The sequence below is a fragment of the Chanos chanos genome, chromosome 9 (assembly GCF_902362185.1).
Source record: "Chanos chanos chromosome 9, fChaCha1.1, whole genome shotgun sequence".
Lineage (NCBI taxonomy): Eukaryota > Metazoa > Chordata > Actinopteri > Gonorynchiformes > Chanidae > Chanos > Chanos chanos.
Genome location: NC_044503.1, coordinates 18,085,427 through 18,103,873, shown reverse-complemented (window position 1 = coordinate 18,103,873; position 18,447 = coordinate 18,085,427). Strand labels below are relative to the sequence as shown.

The 18,447-nt window shown below is 40.8% G+C and overlaps 1 protein-coding gene across 4 annotated transcripts in view; it reads left to right on the top strand.

The window, feature by feature from the left end:
- The window catches only part of tp73 (tumor protein p73), a 56,387-nt gene that overhangs the window by 5,075 nt on the left and 32,865 nt on the right, over positions 1–18,447 (top strand). For 3 of the 4 annotated variants that reach the window (XM_030783525.1, XM_030783524.1, XM_030783523.1), the window contains exons 1-2: positions 2,218–2,259; positions 12,144–12,389. In XM_030783525.1, coding sequence (XP_030639385.1) covers positions 2,218–2,259; positions 12,144–12,389 — 288 coding nt within the window. Of the gene's footprint in view, positions 1–1,856; positions 1,953–2,120; positions 2,260–12,143; positions 12,390–18,447 lie in introns of those variants that run through there. The other variant, XM_030783522.1, reaches the window with a different exon arrangement.

The window sequence follows — 18,447 nt, the reverse complement described above, 5'->3', positions numbered from 1 at the left end:
GAACAGAACTTAGCTTTCCCCTAGCTTTTAACTATGTTTTAGCCAATTTGAACTTGCAGGGTAGTTTCTTCGTTTGCGCACACTTGGCTCCAGTTTACGAGACCTCTCAGGATCTTCCAGTCCTTGTCTGGATATGGAACTGTTTCATTTCTGTAATCTCTCCAGTATGCAGTGAATGCACCATCTCGTGTACGTGAACTAACCGTAGGACCAAAGTGATTAATCTGCAAGTTAACCTTTATTTCTTAAAGAGGAAAACCGGGTTCGAGTTAAATCGGGCTATCAGTGTGCACTTAAAAGAAAATCTATTTGTCTCTGAAGAGGAAAAACCGCACATAAAGCAGTTGTGCTTGATATTACCTAATTCCGGGAGAGCCTAACGATTCCATAAACTGAATTGGTTAAAGATATAGAATAAATCGTCCGCCAGCCGTAATGTGTTGTTATTGAAGTGGATGAACTTATCAAGCCTGTTGTGGTTCTCTTCGGCCAGTGACCTGCTCCATCAATGAATCAAATAATCATGCTTTCTTCAGAACAAAATATTTTTTTATTAATGCCACGCACCCAACTGTTTGATTATAATCCAAAGCCAAAGACCTGTTATGTCGTTTAGCCTAGTTCCTAGATTTTAGCTCATGTTTACAGTTTAAAATACAACTTACATTTTACTTCATAAACTGACAAACAGTGTTTGTTTATAAGGTCATTTTACCCTCTTGACCCATTCTCTGACTATCTCAAATACATTTGTGGGACTACTCAGTTGAAATTATGCAAAATGTGTTTGGTTGTAATAATCTGTTTGTCAGAGAGGCAAGTAGGACAAACAGGAGTCAAGACCCAGAAAGCAGGAGAGGAGGAACGGAAAGAGAGAAAGATCACATCAAAGTGCCACACACTTTTCCTATACCTCTGCTCCTGTGGCAAGAGACACAAAGTTGGCTTTAGAAGATGAAATAAAATTACTCCCTGATGATTAAAATAGACAGCACCGCTGATCCATAGATATTTCTTTAATGTGTCCATCATTTCAGCAGTAATTCCTGCACCTCTTCATTTCAATAACTCAGATCTCAGATACAGTGTAATTTGGTGTAAGACACTGAACATTATGTTGGCTGTTGGTCCACTGATTGCTGTGGATTGAGGTGAGAAAAGGAAAGGGAATCAAGTCGTCATCACATGGTATGAGGAGCCCCAGAGAGACAGTGCCCGACAGGTCCGGACATGCCACTCTCAGCACCTCTGCCCTGAGGTCTGCTCCAAACCCACTGGGAGAGCAGTCGCAAGGCAGAGAGGAAGTCCTGTTCACTCAGAGTGCCTATTACCTTTCCTGCTGTACTGATAATACTTCCAGGCATTGGAGAGAAAAGTGGGGTGATGTCAGGAACTCTGCATGGTGCTTGAGTCATCTAAGATTCAAACCCTGTCAGTATCTATTCAACCCCTTGTAAAAAAAACAATTTGTTCTCGAACTAGCCAACTTCATTCAGCTGGGCAAATGTAAGATATTGATATGTATAGTCGAATCAGGCAATGCTGGTGTAGGTCCAGAACAGATGTGTGGAGTCTCGTGGTTTCCCAGCCCTAGATTTGAGGAGTACTGACAAGTTGAGTCAAATGTCAGACGGCAGCTCAGCATTGCCAGGTCAAAAACAGGACCAGAGAACACATTCCACTCCAGACCGAGGATCAAAGTTTAAATACTGTATAATGTACTGTTAGTTCTGCCCTGGCAAAAATGTTGAGGGACAGTAACAAACAAACACACACAATGTGTGTGAGAAGCTTTGTTTTTGTGTGTGACTTGTCTGCCAGCAACACTATCCTCTAATTTTGTTTGTATCTAATAGAGTGATCTACCCCTCGGTGGATTACCCCACAGCCAAGATGTCCCAGTCCTCCACGTCTGACGAGACTCCGACCTTTGAGCATCTTTGGAGCAGTCTGTGAGTGTCAATCCTTTTTGTGTTTAGCCTCACAACACCCAGTGATGATGAGCTCATGTAGACTTGAAATATCTACATTCATATAAACTCATGAATCTAAATCTAGGTTATTAATCGAAAGTCCTGAATCTAAAGTCATGAATCTAAAGTCATTTTTTGCTTTTGCAGTGAGCCGGACAGCACGTATTTTGAGCTACCTCAAACCAGCCATTCTGGTGAGAGGGTCGTTTCCACAAGTCTACCCAGTAACCGTGCAGAGGTCTGCATGGACGTTTATCATATGAGGGATCTGAACGACAATGTAATGGTAAGACATACAAACTTTAATCATCTTCCAATTCAGAAGTCTAACTGCAAAATACTTAGGCCTAAAGTAAGATCACCATATTGCTTTTGGGGCCTATGTCTCACGAGCACACATACACAAACTATTAGAGAAATAACTTACAACTGTTATTAACCCAAAAGATGTAGGTAACATGTAGCCAAACATCCATGACATCTTTGTAGCTTTGTGACTCTGAGGATAATCCTGTGATATGGGGCTGTGGTGGTGCTATCCTCTAGATGGCTAGCTATAGCATGTTAGCTGACTGTTACAGTGGCCTGAGGCTGAAGGACTCAGCAGTGAATCAGATATGATCAAATTTGCTCTTCTGTTATCTGTACCTCTCATCTCTCATTTTGTTTAGCAGTAGCACTTGTAGTAAAATACATAAAATATTTTGTCAAATTTTTTGAGTTTCTCCTACTGCCTCTCTACTACTCTGTCTCTACAACTTTTTTTTCCGTTTTGCCAATCTAAGGATTTTGTGACCATTTTGTGTTTTGCCTTTATCTAAGGATTTTGTGACCGTTTTGAAAATTCAATAGCCAACAAACTAAGATTTTACTTCATAGATTACATAGCAACCGCTCCTATGTGTATGTCTGTTAATCTCATATTTACATAACGTCTTTCGCAGTAGGCTCAAAATTTATGACCCAACAGACATAATTCTTGTTTCCATTAAAAATTTTAATTTGTAGTAATAGTAAAATAGTAATTTGTTTTAAGAATTTAATTTAAATTTCTTTTCTTTTTTTCAAATTCTGCTTGGTGTCTCTTCACCTCCTAGACACTTAGTGTTTTGGGGTTCAGCCCCTGTAAGCCTCTTCATTAATCGAGTAAATCACCTCTGAAATGTGTAAATCAGTTACCCTGAAATCAGCCCAAGCTATTGACACAGAGACAAATCCAGTTTGAAGTCATTCTGTCTATGCTGACCATTTCTGTGCCATTTTCGAGTCTTTATTTTTGACATGGCACTTTCACAAAATTTATAATCCATTTAAGTATTAGGACTACCAGTCCAGCCCCCAGTGAAGGGGCAGGGTGGGATGGAGGCACTTATCGTCAGTCAGTGAGCAACATCTTCACTCATTATACCTTTAAAGACTATTCAGGGCCTTGTCATCTTCTGCTCTGAGCAGAGGAATCTGATGTCTCAGATCTTCTGATCCGGGCAGGAGCCCATGTTTTAACTTGTCAATGACAAGTTGAGCTGAGGTACGGACGTGAGAGTCTGAACTGATGGCCATGACTCTCTGACATACTTCTAAACCTATTTGCTTTTCCCTCCGTATCCAGAGAATTTCCCTCCTCATTTCCCTCTCCTCCCCTGCGTTTTCCCTCCTCACCCGCTCGACAGCCAGCCGCAGTATGGCCAGGGATTAGCATGGGAGGCTAGAGCCTTAATTAGAGAGAAAGCCACGCTAGCAACATGACACCTGGTGCTTCCAACCATCTGGGAGCCCTCTGAGAGAGAATAAGTAAAAGGTAGAAAGACAGAGAGAGAGAGAGAGAGAGAGAGAGAGAGAGCGAGAGGAAGAGTGAGAGAGGGAGAGAGAGAGAGAGAGAGGAAGAGTGAGAGAGAGAGAGAGAGAGAGAGAGAGACCCAGTGAGAGCTCTAATGATTTAATGATGCTTTAAGTCTTTGTCAGATGTCTTATGTCCATGCATGGCAGGTAAAGAGCAGTAAAATAATGCAGGACAGGTATATAATAGTGATACCATGAGTGGTCCAACAGCTTTAATGAAAAAAAAAATCACTGTGCTGCTATATCTAGGTGTTCATGGTGTGTGTGTGTGTGTGTGTGTGTGTGTGTGTGTGTGTGTGTGTGATAAATGTTACCTACATGTGTGTGTGTATGTATGTGTGTATGTAGGAGAGAGAGAGAGACAGACAGACAGACAGAGCACAAATAGCATGCTGAAGCAGTGTCTTTTTGAGACTTGTCATGTTGGAGCTGTGATGTTTCTCATCTGTTTTCAGTGTAGTCTTAAGATCTGTGGGATAATAATGTGATGATGGACAGAGCGCTATTTTTCCTGTTTTTAAGACTTAAAATGTGGACGAATCAGATAATCATTATTTACCACCTCCTGTGAAAAAAAAAATCAGGTGTGTTACTTGTGTTATGTCCATTGTCATGTATCTCTGAAATTGGAGTCGTCCAGTATAGCAGTGGGCAAGTCTGGGCCTGCTCTGCTGGTTAATGAATAATCATGAGATGAAAACAGAGAGGAGGGGGTGCAGCGTTTGTTGTTTAGTTGTAGCTGCTGGTGGGGACCAGGGAGTGGACGCTAAGTTGTATGAGTGAACGCTAGTCACCCTCACAGTCACAAACCTGATCCAGGTCCGCCGTGTCACCCAGCCGTCTCAGACACACCTGAGTGTGGGTGAGGTCACATGACCAGCGGCGTGGGAGTGTGTGTCCCCTCGCGGCTGGCGGCCAGGCAGGACTGCTGTCATGCTGTACATCAGTGAGCGGACTCAGCGAGGCAGAACGGTAGGTGTGTGCTACCTGGTTCCACCGGCAAACAACTTTTGTTGTTTCTTTTCTGTTTTGCTTTCACAAATTGTTTTGAGATGTTGTTTTGCTGCTGAATTAAGAGGTTTTAGAGGTGGACTGAATATTCGATATGATCTGATCTGATAATGCAGTGTTCATGAAGAAAGATGGATGAATTTTATAAAATGTCAGCTTCTTGGTCTGATCACCATTTTTGTGTTTTGAGCAAAATTCTTCATCTTACTCAAAAAGAGTTCACTGAATTTGTGCATTCTAGGGTTATGTTTCACTAAAGCCTTCCAAACTTCTAAAGTGCTTTGAGGAAAATGTTGCAGCACACTGGTCACAGGACAGTATTTATTCTGCACCAGTTGTTGGTAGTTGTCTGTGGTTTCTGAAAGAACAGATTACGTTAATACACTCTGCAGGCAGTAGTGAACTTTGATACTGTGATAATGCTGGAGTGAATGTGCCTGTTGATGGTGTGTCATTGTATCTGGGATGACTTCATTCACATTTGGGACTTGATTTGACTGCTCTGTATTTTAAAATGTACAACATGTTGAGTTTTCTCTGCTCTGTTAACCCTGCACATTCTTCCTGTGTGAAAATAGCATTTTGAAACAGAAAGTGAAGCAAACCCTGATGCTCATGGCTGGTTATAAAAATATTATAAAGATAAATTTCATTTATATAATTAGGTTTACTCTGCTGTGTCTGAGGGCAGTTCATGGATCTCTGGTTTGTCTTGACAGATAGGGGCCAAAATGAAAACAATGTGAGTAAATGTGATTTTTTTGTCACACTTGCATTGAGAGCTAAGATCAGTGTAAGTATGCAATACACTGCTTCCTTTGATGAACACTGATGTTTTTCATCTGCCATCATCTGTAGCCAATTCAACATCTCCACCTACTGAAACCTGTTGCATGTCATCCAGTTTCTAGCCAGCAACACAATCTCTGAAACTCCTTTTTATGACAGCAGAGGGCAGTGTTTTAACATCCTGAGGCCCAAAGCCAGGAATGCATTTATGCACTTGCAGACAGAAGTCTGCCCTGACACGCCCCTAACATGCCTCTGACACGTTTCTGGACCTGCATGAAGTGATGTCACAGTACACAGAGATGTTGTCTGCATCTCTCCAGCAGCAGCTGTTGCATCCTTCCTGTCTGGGACTGAGCTGTGACAGTCAGACAAGTGCTATAATGGTAGTAACAGAAGCAATGACAGGACAGATAAGGTAAAAGTTCCTAGGGAGTCGACTCAGCCAGTGCATGCATCCAAACAATCATTCAGCTGCCTAATGAAAATGAAGTCACTGATATCATTTTGGAGTAACAAAACAAGCGAGGCATGCATTTTTAAAGATTTAATTACAGCTGTGGAATTTACAGGAGAATGTCACAGGAAACTGGGCTGGAGTAGAACTAAAACTGCCAGGAAGAACAAAATTAGCTGTGTTCCCATTGTTCTACCTGCTGCATTATTTGGTGATAAGGACTAGGCAGCTTTGAATATTCATTTTATATATGTCGTGATTTATCCAGGCTGCAAACTTTTCATCACTTTCCCATCAATTTTCTAGTTGTTTCTCAAACTTTAAGTGAGCTGAGAAATGTTTGTGACATGTTTTAGGACCATGCACTGCAGCTGATGGTCTGTGGTCTGTTACTCCCCTGACTCATTTGACCTGGCTGCTTTTGCCTGTTATGTCTGCTGTCATCGAGAGCAGATGGACCAGTTTAGGATGAATGGCAGAGAGATCATGTGTGGGTACATTTTGACCTTTGACCTGGTGGTGTTCTGTGTTCTCTGAGCATACAGCTACTTTGAAACCTATCACATGAGTCTTAGGCCAGCAAAGTGCAGTGACTTACAACACTGTATAATAAGCACATAAAACACACACACACACACACACACACACACACACACACACACTCTGCTCACCCATATATATATATATATATATATGAAACATTGAGACATCATACAAGATATTTAGTTACAAAGGCAAAGCTTTAGTGAAACCCTTCTCCAGTCAAGAGCTGTCTGATTTCTGTGTAATACAGTCTTGTAAACACCTACGCCTGTCATTTCCCTGCATTATGAGGACTACTGTGTAATTACTGTATGAATGGTGAGTGCGGAGTGAGAGTGTAGTTTGATCTAAAAAAGGAAGACATAGCAGGGTATAAAAATCTCCTTTACAACAGTACAGTTGAGAAATCTTGTTTTTGTATTCATATTTACCTGCAGTTTGAGTTACTGCCAACCGCCCGCACCTGTAGGTCTCCTCTCCGCCCTGTAACAGGATCATCGGTGTGGAGGATAGTACATGCTGTGCCAGACACAACGTCTTTTCATTTTGAGCTGTGCAGTATTGTTAAATACCACAGTATGCATGGAGAATTGTGCTACTCCCTTAATGCAGCTGTGTGAGTTAACACCTGGAGGTGTGTCACTCTGTTAAGAGAGGGGACGTCAAGCCAATTGCACGCTCTCTGAAACCTCTAACAAAAGAGATATACACCATGGCTCAGCTGAATTAAGACCTCACACTGTTTCAACACACCAGTCTCCACATCTTTATTCCCCACCTCCCATGCTTTTGGTATGCAAGCAGTTTTACTGCTTAAAGCAGCTGTTAACATTAATTTCTCTTTTTATCTATTCAGTCTGTGCATGTGAAAAAGTCATGACTGGGATGTGTTGAGTGGTTTAACTGTAACTCTGGGCTGTCTGAGGTCAGTTCTCCCAGTAAAGGGCTGACTATCAGCTGTGCTCAGGTGAGGCTGTGCCTACAGCTCAGCTCCCAAAGCTCTGTCTGCCAGTCAGTTAGGTGCCCGCCCATGTGCTTTTTTAGGTGTGGCTGTTTTATTCTTTAATCCATCTGGAGAGACAGAGCAAAGAGAGAAAAAACTCTTACACTGTCCAAGAATCACACACACACACACACACACACACACACACACACACTCAGAAAGAAGAAGAAAAAAAGAAAAAAGCAGCATCCATGCTTCAACCCTGTTCCAACTTGTTACAAAGCATGCTTGTGGAGTCTAACAAAGTACACTTAAGTGTGTGTGTGTCTGTGTGTGTGTGCGTGCATGTGACTGCATGTGAATGTGGTTGGATCTGTAAGTGTGTTCCTGATATTAAATTTGTTTAACATTTTAAGTGATGGTGGCACAGGCCTGGTTTTTCCCCACCTGTGTGGAAAGCCCCAAAGCCCAAGTTTGGCAAAAAAACAAATTTCTCAGCTTCTCTCTGCCATTCATTATGGTCATACTGAGATAAGCTTTCCCTCACACGATCATAAGTATTGAGAACGTGAATGAGAATGAATGCAGCTTTGTCCTTTTCAGAGGGTTTCTCGGCCGGTACCTCACTGGCTTTTATTTGCAGGTTGGTGTCTCAGAGTCAACCTCTGTCTGGCTTGGTCAGAGATCACAGCACTGCTCAGTGTTTGACCACTGTGCTACTTTTGAGTTTGACTTATTCCCCAGTTCACACCCCCCAAACATTCTGCTGCAGTTTTCTCTCAGTGTCATTTAATGAGTGTTGTGATCTAACTGATCATGTAGTTTGTTCACTTATTGTTTTCTTTTGTCGTAAAATATCAATCTCTAATCTCTAATAGAGTTACACAATTTTGATAGAGGCTATTTTAAAGGGAAAATAACTATAAAAATATCTGAGCAGAACTGGAGTAAACTCTGACTGGATAGGTGCTGAGTAGTGCTCTCTGTAATACTCAGTGTAAGATGTTCATGAGTGGAGTTGGAACCTGCAAAGCTATCAAAGGCAAAGATGTCATTCTTTAGACCATTTTACATATTTCCATATATTTTATACATTTCCTAGTCAAACTCAGCAATAAAATATATTGTGACTGAACATGAAGATATATAATTAAAATATATTCTCCAGGTGCTACGCTGTACTGCGGCTGCCCACGGCTCCTAGTGTGTCTGCTCACCGCTGTTAGTGTGCATGTGGTGTGTGCTCACTGCTCCTAGTGTGTGTGTATAGGATGGGTCAAATGGGGAGGATGAATTGCCCCATGGGGATCAATAAAGTACTACCAAAAAAAAGAGGAAGAAAAAAAATGAAAGAAAACGCTCAGCATTCTAAAAGGTAATGAAGTGAACATTGTCCATTTTTTCTGTAGTTCATCTGAAAATGTAGTCCATTATTTTATTTAGATTTAAACTCTCCTCCTCAGATCTGGCCCTGGTGGTCCAGTGTCCTTTTAGTTTTCATATAAAACAATGAGTACACATCCCTGTTTCCCAGGTCAGTGCCAGGGAACACTTTAAAATGCTCAACATGAGAAAAACCATAACCTGACTGACTATGCTGAGACTAAGAAATAATATTTTCTTTTACACACAGCTGCTATCAATAAACACTGTCTGCTTCCAGTGAAACAGTTGATTATAATAACCTTTTTTCTGACATTGTTTTTCCTCTGAAGGATAAAACTTAACATGGCTTTTGATAAATCTCAAGAGAGAGTTACAATCTCATACCTTTCCACATAAATTGCTTCTCATGATCACAGTTTATGGGATTTAGGAAAGACAGTAATCCAGATTTAGGGATGAGATACTAATCCAGGTTAGAGGGAAAACAATCATTAGCATAAACATTCTCATCTTAAAAATGATTTTCTCATGTTAGCATTGCTCTATGATGGTGATGATGATGATGGCGATGATGATTATGATTAAAATCATACCACTAAAAAGTATCATTTTTAGCTCTTAGTTTTGATGAGCCATGTTAAACATTTTACTTTTGATAAATTTAAATGCAGAAGAAAATCCTTAACATAAATATTGCCAGTTCCTGTTTGGATTATCACTTCATTTTAGTAATAGAGAACGTTCAAGAAAACTAACTTGTCTCGAAAAAAAAAGATTTTTGTTCTGAAACATTAAGTCAAACATTAAGTCACGTTACGTCATTAAGTCAAGCTTGTCGGGGTGTCTCAGGACGACCTCTAATAATGAGAACCAAAGCAAAGCAAAACCTGCTGCTCGCTAAACTGAAACAAACAGCAGGGAAATAAAAGCACACGTTTGCAGAGTAATCTAACGAAAAATTCTCCTCTCCATGGGATCTCTCATAGCCACATTACAGTTATCAGTTATCAGCCTTTTGGAAAAGTGTGTTTAGGGGGTAAAGATGTGTAGTGTGTGTCTGAATGAGCCATTTCACATCCTATTTTTGATCATGTACATTACAGAAGTGTGTGCTGGTGATGCCATATTCACAGTACACACAGTGTGAACAGGATCTATATGAAGACGTCTCATTCTGTCAAGAAACTGTAGTGAGTTTAGAAGTGTACAGTGTACCCTGGCCCAATACCTGTATTCGGCACAGTCTCTGGTGATGCAGGCGTATTTTGTTAACAGCCTGTTTTAACCCATAGCATTACTTCTTTTCCTCTTCTTTATGTTCTCTACAAGGGTGCAGGAATGTTGACTGCAGTCAGGAAGACTAATGTTTATAGCATAATGTATGAACAAAACAAACACATTGCGTAACACTCTCTGCATTTTTTTTTCTGAAGTTGGATCTCTATTGGCTGGCGCTGATCTCTGTAGACTGTGTTTGGATGTGTGTTTGTGAGGGTGTTTTGGTTTGGTTGCAGGCTCTCATGTATCACTGTCCAGTTAAAGCTCATCACTTGTCACCTCGCATGCTGGACAGATTTTATTATGCATGCAACAAGGATGCCTTTCCTGACATGGGCTGTGTTTGTTATGAACAGCCCTGCAGGTCTTTGAAGTTTCTGTCTATCATCTCTTCCCTCCTCCCTTTCTCACTCTTCTACTCTGGAGCATGTCTGACTGATGGTGTTTACTCATTACTCACAAGGCCTCGGTCTTCATGAGCACACATGTGCCCCTGTTGTGGCCCTTCTGAGGACATGCAGTCATTAGGCAGACGTGTGTTTTCTGCCCTTCATCCCTCTCTCTGTCACTCCGGTTCTCCCTGTGAACCTGGTGTCTGGAGAGGAGCGGTGGGTGTGAGAACCTGTGGTGGGAAGTTGAGGAGATAACTTTGGCTGGTATTTCATTCACAGTGGAAACACTTGGGGGAGTTACCTGGCTGGCTTACCTCTCTGAACTGTTTTTGCTCTACTGGAGGATTTGCTTTTAAGTGTGAAGGGTGTGTTTACATTTAGCAGTGACGGAGCACTGCCATGTGCAGTATGCAAGCTGTGAACGAGAAGGTGAGCAGCATTGTCTCAGTATTTACAATCATGTAGCTTCACCATGGGCATGTTAATCCTGATCGGTCCATCCATTCATCAGAGAATTATACTTATTAACTCCTCCACTTCTTCCCATGCCTAAGTTTTCTTTGCTTATCTTTTTCTCATCCATAGCATTTGCTGCTTTGGTCATAACTGTTTCAGTTGATTTCAGTGAATTCTGTCATTTCTTAAATTTAAAGATCGGGAATTTTACAGTAGTAAATGGACACACACATGAGTGAGACAGTTGGGAACAAAGCCTTCATTTGATGTGGCAAATATTTGTCAAAATTTGGCTTAAAGTCTTGGCGTTAAAATGAACATTAGAATGAAAGAAATCTTTAAATGCTCACTATAAAAGGTTTAAAATGTAAACAAATAATTATACAATATTGGAATTAAAAGGGTATCTTTTCGAGGATCAGTTTTCTCTACTTTATAACATATTCAATTGTTAGTATGTTTGGATTGACTAATTATTAATAGAAGAGTATCACAGCTGGCCAAAACAGAGCTGTGATATTCTGTTAGAGGCAGAATAAGAATAAGGATAACTTTTTAACTAAGCCCTCAATTCAGCTTCATAATGTATGAGGGGTGAGCAGAGTGTGTGTGTGTGTGTGTGTGCACGTGTTCGTGTGTGTGCGCACACGCATGCACTTGTATTATGTCTGTGTGTGCGCGCTTGTGTATGCATTTGTGTGGTGTCTGTGTGATGTCTGTATGTGTGATGTCTGTATGTGTGTTTGTGTGTGGAGCAGTGAGGGAGGGGAAAGGCAGGCAATTAGACATGGGACAGATTATGGTTGTGTTTTACAACTCCTGTATGCCTGAGGCCACAGCTGCTGCCCCATGTTGCTCCTGCACTGAAACCAGAGCTGTGTGAGTCGTCTTCCTTGCCTGCTACTCCCTACCACTCCCTCTTCCTCCCTCCCTCCCTCCCTCCCTCTTTCTCTGCATCTAACACCTCCACTCACTTTATTTCCTTACTTTCCTCCCTCCCCCTCTCCCTCCATGCTTCGTTCCACCTTGATTACCTGTGTGTGTCTTTTCTTTACCTCCTCCCTCTCTCACTTCAGTCACAGTACAGCCTGCTGAGTAACAGTATGGAGCATAGCCTTGCCAACCGAGCTGCCTCCACCAGCCCCTACAGCTCCGAGACCGCCTCCAACGTGCCTACCCCGTCGCCCTACTCACAGCCCAACTCCACCTTTGATGCCATGTCGCCGGCCCCAGCCATCCCATCCAACGCCGACTACCCCGGGCCACACAACTTTGAGGTCACCTTCCAGCAGTCCAGCACGGCCAAGTCTGCCACATGGACGGTGAGTGCAGTAGGAGTGCCATGCCAGTATCCTGCCGTGGTACTGCTGGGTTTACTTAGCCACATGGATCTGAGAAGGTCCTAGTCCCAGTCATGTTCTCTCTCTCTCTCTCTCTCTCTCTCTCTCTCCTCTGAGGTGAATTTGGAGGGAACTGACATAACAATAATGCTCATCAATGTTCATATGTCAAACACTTGTTGATCTCTTGAGTGCTTGGTGGTGGAATTTGTAATAAGCGCTACTGAGAGAGAGGTTTGTTTATCTCAGTGAACCACTGACAGACTCCAGAAACTCCCTCATCCAGTTCCTTTTCTTTCTTTAGATGTTTGGACTTCTGAGGTGGTCCATTCGTATGAGGAGCTCTCTCTCTCTCTCTCTCTCTCTCTCTCTTTCTCTCTCTCTCACACACACACACACACACACACACAGAGTTCTCTGTTTCATGTAATGCGGTGCAGCAGAAAGTTGGACGTTGTGATGCTCCTGGTCTCATTGTAGGAAACATCCAGAGTTACAGTCACATGCCGTAGGCATGCAGTGTGTGTTTTGTGACATGCAGTGTGTGTTTTGTGACATGCAGTTTGTGTTTTGTGGCATGCAGTGTGTGTTTTCTGACATGCAGTGTGTATTTTGTCTGCTCTGGCAGAAACGACATGTCTTGTCTTTCATCCATTCTCCATAACATAAGCTTTGCTGGATAATGCTGTAGTATCAGATAAGGGCATAAAAAGACACATACAGCTCTGCTGGAGCTCATTACGTTCATGAACATGCATGAAATCAATGGCAATACCTGACTACCACATGAGTGATTCAACATTTGGACCAATTTATTCCTGTAAGTGCAGAAAATCATGCTAAAATGTTCTACAGAATTATAAAGCATTTTAAAAAGTATACTGCATACACTAAACTTTAAGACAATTACTGAATGGGTGATGAATTGAATGAAGAAAGTATTTTCTCAGAGTATGCTGAAATCTAACAGTGTATTGGAAGACAAGTTGTACAACGTAGAGGAAATATTTATAATGGCCTTAACCAATCTGATGTATTATCAGTCAAATCTAAGTCACATTCATGCAGTTCTGTGGCCATAGCACCATAACTGAGGAACTGCTGTGGAAAACCTCAAAGAAAAACACCTATATAAAAAGAAAGAAATCCACGAGCAGCATTTTGGAGGGAACTTGACTAATTTGCATGTAATCAGAGCATTGTCTGTTTTGCCCACACACATGGTATGTGTTCAAGTGGCTCTCACTCCTCTCTGTCACCAAACTGATCTTCTGAACCTGTAGCCAATGCTTTCTTGGCCCCAGGCGAGGGCTTTTAAGCTGTTTGAAAGTCCGGTTCAAGCGTTGCGCTTTACTTCATTCACTGAATAGAGCTGTAAGGTGATAGTGGTGGCGTTAAGGCTAATGCTACATCTACCTCTCATCCTTCAGGTACTAACTACTGTCACCTCCGGCGCCTGGTGTTTCGCTCTGCTCTTATGGTTCAGACTCGTGTGAAAAGTTTCCATCATCCACTGTCATTATCCACTTTGATTTGAGAAGTTCACAGACCCCTTCCACAGCACACAGAAGAGGTGGGAGGGTGACCAGTTGTGACCCTCAAATCTATCTGAATGCAGAAACCTGACATTTCCCTGAGATAAACAGCAGAGCCTTTTAATATTAATGCAGTGATTCTCAACTCCAGTCCTGGGGGCCCATTGTCCTGCACATCTTTGTTTTAACTCAGGACTGACTCACCTGATTCCACTGATCAATGAATCATCAAGCCCTTGATGAGCTCAGTTAACCGTGCTAATGAAGAGTTAAAACAAAGACGTGCAGGACAGTGGGGCCCCAGGACTGGAGTGGAGAACCACTGTATTAATGCAGCTATCACTGTTCATTGGTTTACATATGCTGACATGGATCAGGTTCTAAATACAAACTTGACAAATCTGAATTCAAATTGGGCTGATCTGTCCCTCTGACTTGCCTGAACTTTTCTATCTGATCCAGTTCTACTGTTTACATATTCCTCTGTCTAAAACAGGTGGCTGTGCTGGTCACAGGTTCTTTGAAACTGATTGGGTGAATCAGATGTGTTCAGCCAGGGTTGCTGTTCAGGTAGGGTTGGTGTGAAGGTCTGCTTATTCTCCACAGTTGTCTTGTCATCTGGGCACGTTTTCAGCTGTTCAGGTCTGTTTCTGTCTTCCCATGATTGTGAGAGCTCATCGAACAGGGTTTATCCTGAATCATCTCCCCATTATTGAAGAATCACCTGTGAGATATTGTTAAGCTTTTGTCACTGTTTGTCACAGATGAATGAACATCAGTCAGACTCTATCTGTATCTATGAATAGGCAGTCAGGCGTTGTTTTTACCTCCCACAGCCTGGAGGACTTTTGTCAGAAATTACTGACTCATTTATGATCTATAATACTCATATATGACCATCAATATCAGTGCAGTGTAGATCATGCAGCTTGAAAAGCAATCAACCTAGCATGAAACAACCTTATACTTAACAATAGCATTTGCTCTGTGATGTGGTACGTGAGATCAGACTCTTGCTATATTAATGAATAACATCTTGTTTTATGACAGTGGATGGAATGTGTGTTTGGTACACACAGATTAAGTGGCTGAATCAGTGATGAATCCCCAGCATACCCACAGTGTTTCAGGGGATTCAGGCTTGACTCTGTGGTGGTGCCTACCAGCCTAACTGAACTATTCCCCCCAGGGCTGATAAGTGCTTCAGAAGGCAAAGAACAATGTTAAAGTGTTGTACTGTGGTGAATGGAACCATTACTGCTGACAGAGCATAACTGTTCCATTTGGATTAGTGAAAAGATTAGACTAGCTAAAGAGATCAAAGAGACTTCTTTTTCAATAATGTGCTAATAAAAATACATTTTAATTTGACCCAAACATTGCAGTTCAATAAAAAGCAATTTACTAAATTAGTTACTAGTAGAGAATATTTGTTTGCTTGTTTTTGTCCTGTGATATGTAAGTCAACATGTAACAGTGCAAATCAGATGTAATGGTGTGATGGTGTAATTCAGTGTCTGATGGTTTAAATCAGTGTGTGATGGTTTAAGTCAGTGTATGACAGTATAATTCAGTTTGTGATGGTTTAAGTCAGATAGTTTAAGGCAGAGTTTGACTGTGGTGTGTCTGGGTGTAAGTCAGTGTGTATCTGTATAAGTCAGTGTGCCTGGCTGTAAGTCAATGTATGATGAAGTATGGCAGTGTATGACTGACCTTTTCACATACAAGCGCTACAGATAATTTCCAATGTGATGTTAATATTGTCTTACATTAATTATGGCAGAGTTATTAGTATTTTCAATAGCATAAAGTTGTGTGTGTGTGGTGTGTGTGTGTGTGTGGTCACTGTTTTTCCTTTACCTTCATAAACATTCATTATACCATGCATTTCTGATTATAGCACATTTTGTTAAATAAAGATTCATTTCATGGGAGACCTCCAGCATAAAGCTAAAGACTAGCACACATTCAGACCAATCATTGGAACTATTCCTACTACAATGGTAAAAATGAGTGAGAGTGAAAAATTTAACTTTGAAGGGCATGTATTGTTTTCAAATGTAGGAATGCAACAGACTGATTACAAAGCAGTAGTGACTTCATTTGTATGAGCATGGCACCCAAGGCGCATGACATTCAGAAGCGCTTGACGTTTGCAACCAGTTGGAGAGGAGGAAAGGCATGCGTTAACTTCACATGAAAATGTCAGTGAACAGTAGCAATTTGTGCTCACCAAAAATATTTGACAAGGCTTCCGGATGACTACCGGATGAATACGGTTAGTAATGTGTTGTTAATAGTTTTTAACAATTTTACAATTTTCACTACAAGTTGCACTGGTGCCAGTTAGCTGTAGGATTACTTCATTTATTCCAAGTTTGAGGTGAATTAACTAGTTCCCCATCAAAGATAGTTAGTGACAATATTTTTTAAATAATAGTGGAAACAGGCAGAACAAAATGGCAGTATTTCACAAGATACATGTACATCAAAGAGATGTTCAAGCCCTTCTGCATAGGCACTAGGGGTTGACCGATATATCGGCCACTACTGTCCCCTTTTGACACGGTCCATATCGGTAAAGGCCTCCTCATATCGGTTTTGCTGATATTACGACTTGGTTCTCCTAAACTGGGATTACTGAAGTGTTATGTGATGTGTTAAAAAGGCTTAGCATAGAGAGTCTCCCTGTTTTCGTTTATCTATATTCTTATTGGTTAATAGGAGACATGACGAGTGTTCTTGCTGGTAATACGCAGTAGTACCAGAATGCAATTGAATCGCTATATTGTTGGACACATTTACATGTTTACAAATGCGGGATCAGCCACATAAATAAGTACCACAGATAACCAGCTACCAGCCATAAGATGGCAACCCCTGTATTTCTAATTTGCAGGCACACGCCACTGTGCCAATTTGTGATAAACATGCTACGCTGCTGATATAACGATGTTATGTTGAAACATTAGTACCTAGTACTGTTAATTATGTTGTATGTTGTGGAATGTTGCAATTTAATCCCTCCTGGTTAAGCCAGATCATTAATGTTTAAATAAGTAAGATATATATTGCTAGCAAAGTGAAGTTGTGCTTTTGTATTACTTTGCATTTTAGCGTCGTTTAATATTTGGTATGTAATAATTGTGTTGAACTCTCGTGTTTGTAGAACCATACACCTGCATTAAAGAAAACTAAGAGTGGCAATTGGACACCTATGTTGCATTCTTGCCGGATGCCCCGGAGTGGTCACAACTATCCCGAATCACATCATGAATAGACTCAATCTTTAATATGATGTCTGAACACTTAATCTATTTTCTTAGTTTAAACAGTGTTTTTTTTTCACTTTAGGTTTTTCCACATCATATAAACAGATCTTTTCTGTTTTAAAGTTAGAAAAGAATAATTATTCACTCAGTAAAGCAGTATTAGATCTGTATATTGCCTGTTGTTTCTCATAGAAGGTATCGTCAAACAAATTCATTATGATTCCTTTTATGTAGTTTTGATATTGCAACTTCCAAATATGATAAATGAATATCGACCCAAAATATCAGCCAAATATTGGTTATCGGCCATCCTAAGCCATTAGACATTGATATCAGTATCGGCCCTAAAAAATGCATACTAGGCACAATGCAAATTGGCTACATAGACCAGCACGTACGAAGCAATCCTAGTGGAAAAAAGTGTAGTATTAATGCCCACATTTAAATCACACTTCAGTGCGTACTAATTGTACTAACTGCTATTTTAATATGTTGTTTTGGAACACTTTAGTTGCACTATTAAAACAATTAAGTATGTGCTTAAATAAGCATAGATGCACTACTCTCCCAAAATACTTTCTGGAGTATATCTTTTGCGAGGACAGTTACATTCACAGTGCACAGATAACTATCACACAAATTAATCAACACAACACAAAGACTAGATGATGAACAGTACACATACACTTCTACTAGACACAAATGCAAACATAAACTGAGCACTAAAGAGCACAGTATATACTACTACTAACATATTTAAGTATACTTTCTTCATAAGGGGATACACCTCTTTTCCCAAACAATAAGCAAATACTGTCTAAACCACCTGTAAAACAGCAGTAAAGTTAAGTTAGCTGACAAAAGCTGCTGTTTCTATCTTTGGAATTGCACCCATAACTCAACTTCAACTCAGCTGCATATGTGTAGTAGTCTACAATGTTGCGACCAAACAAGCTGACTATATAGTTTGCGATATTGTTGGCTAACAAATCATTAGCTAACAGTTAACGCTTTGCAGCAACATTACATTCTGTCCGTTTTAAATTTTTCTTTTCTTTTCTTTTCTTTTCTTTTCTTCTGACATTTTGAAACTTGTTTTTACACTTTATAGCAACACAAGTTCTTTTGATCTAACCTGATTTATTCGCCTTTCTTTTGGGGATGGGCTCAGGGGGGTCATCTATGGGGTACACATTCAGTGAAAATGATGTGAACTATCAGTCTTTTTAGCCT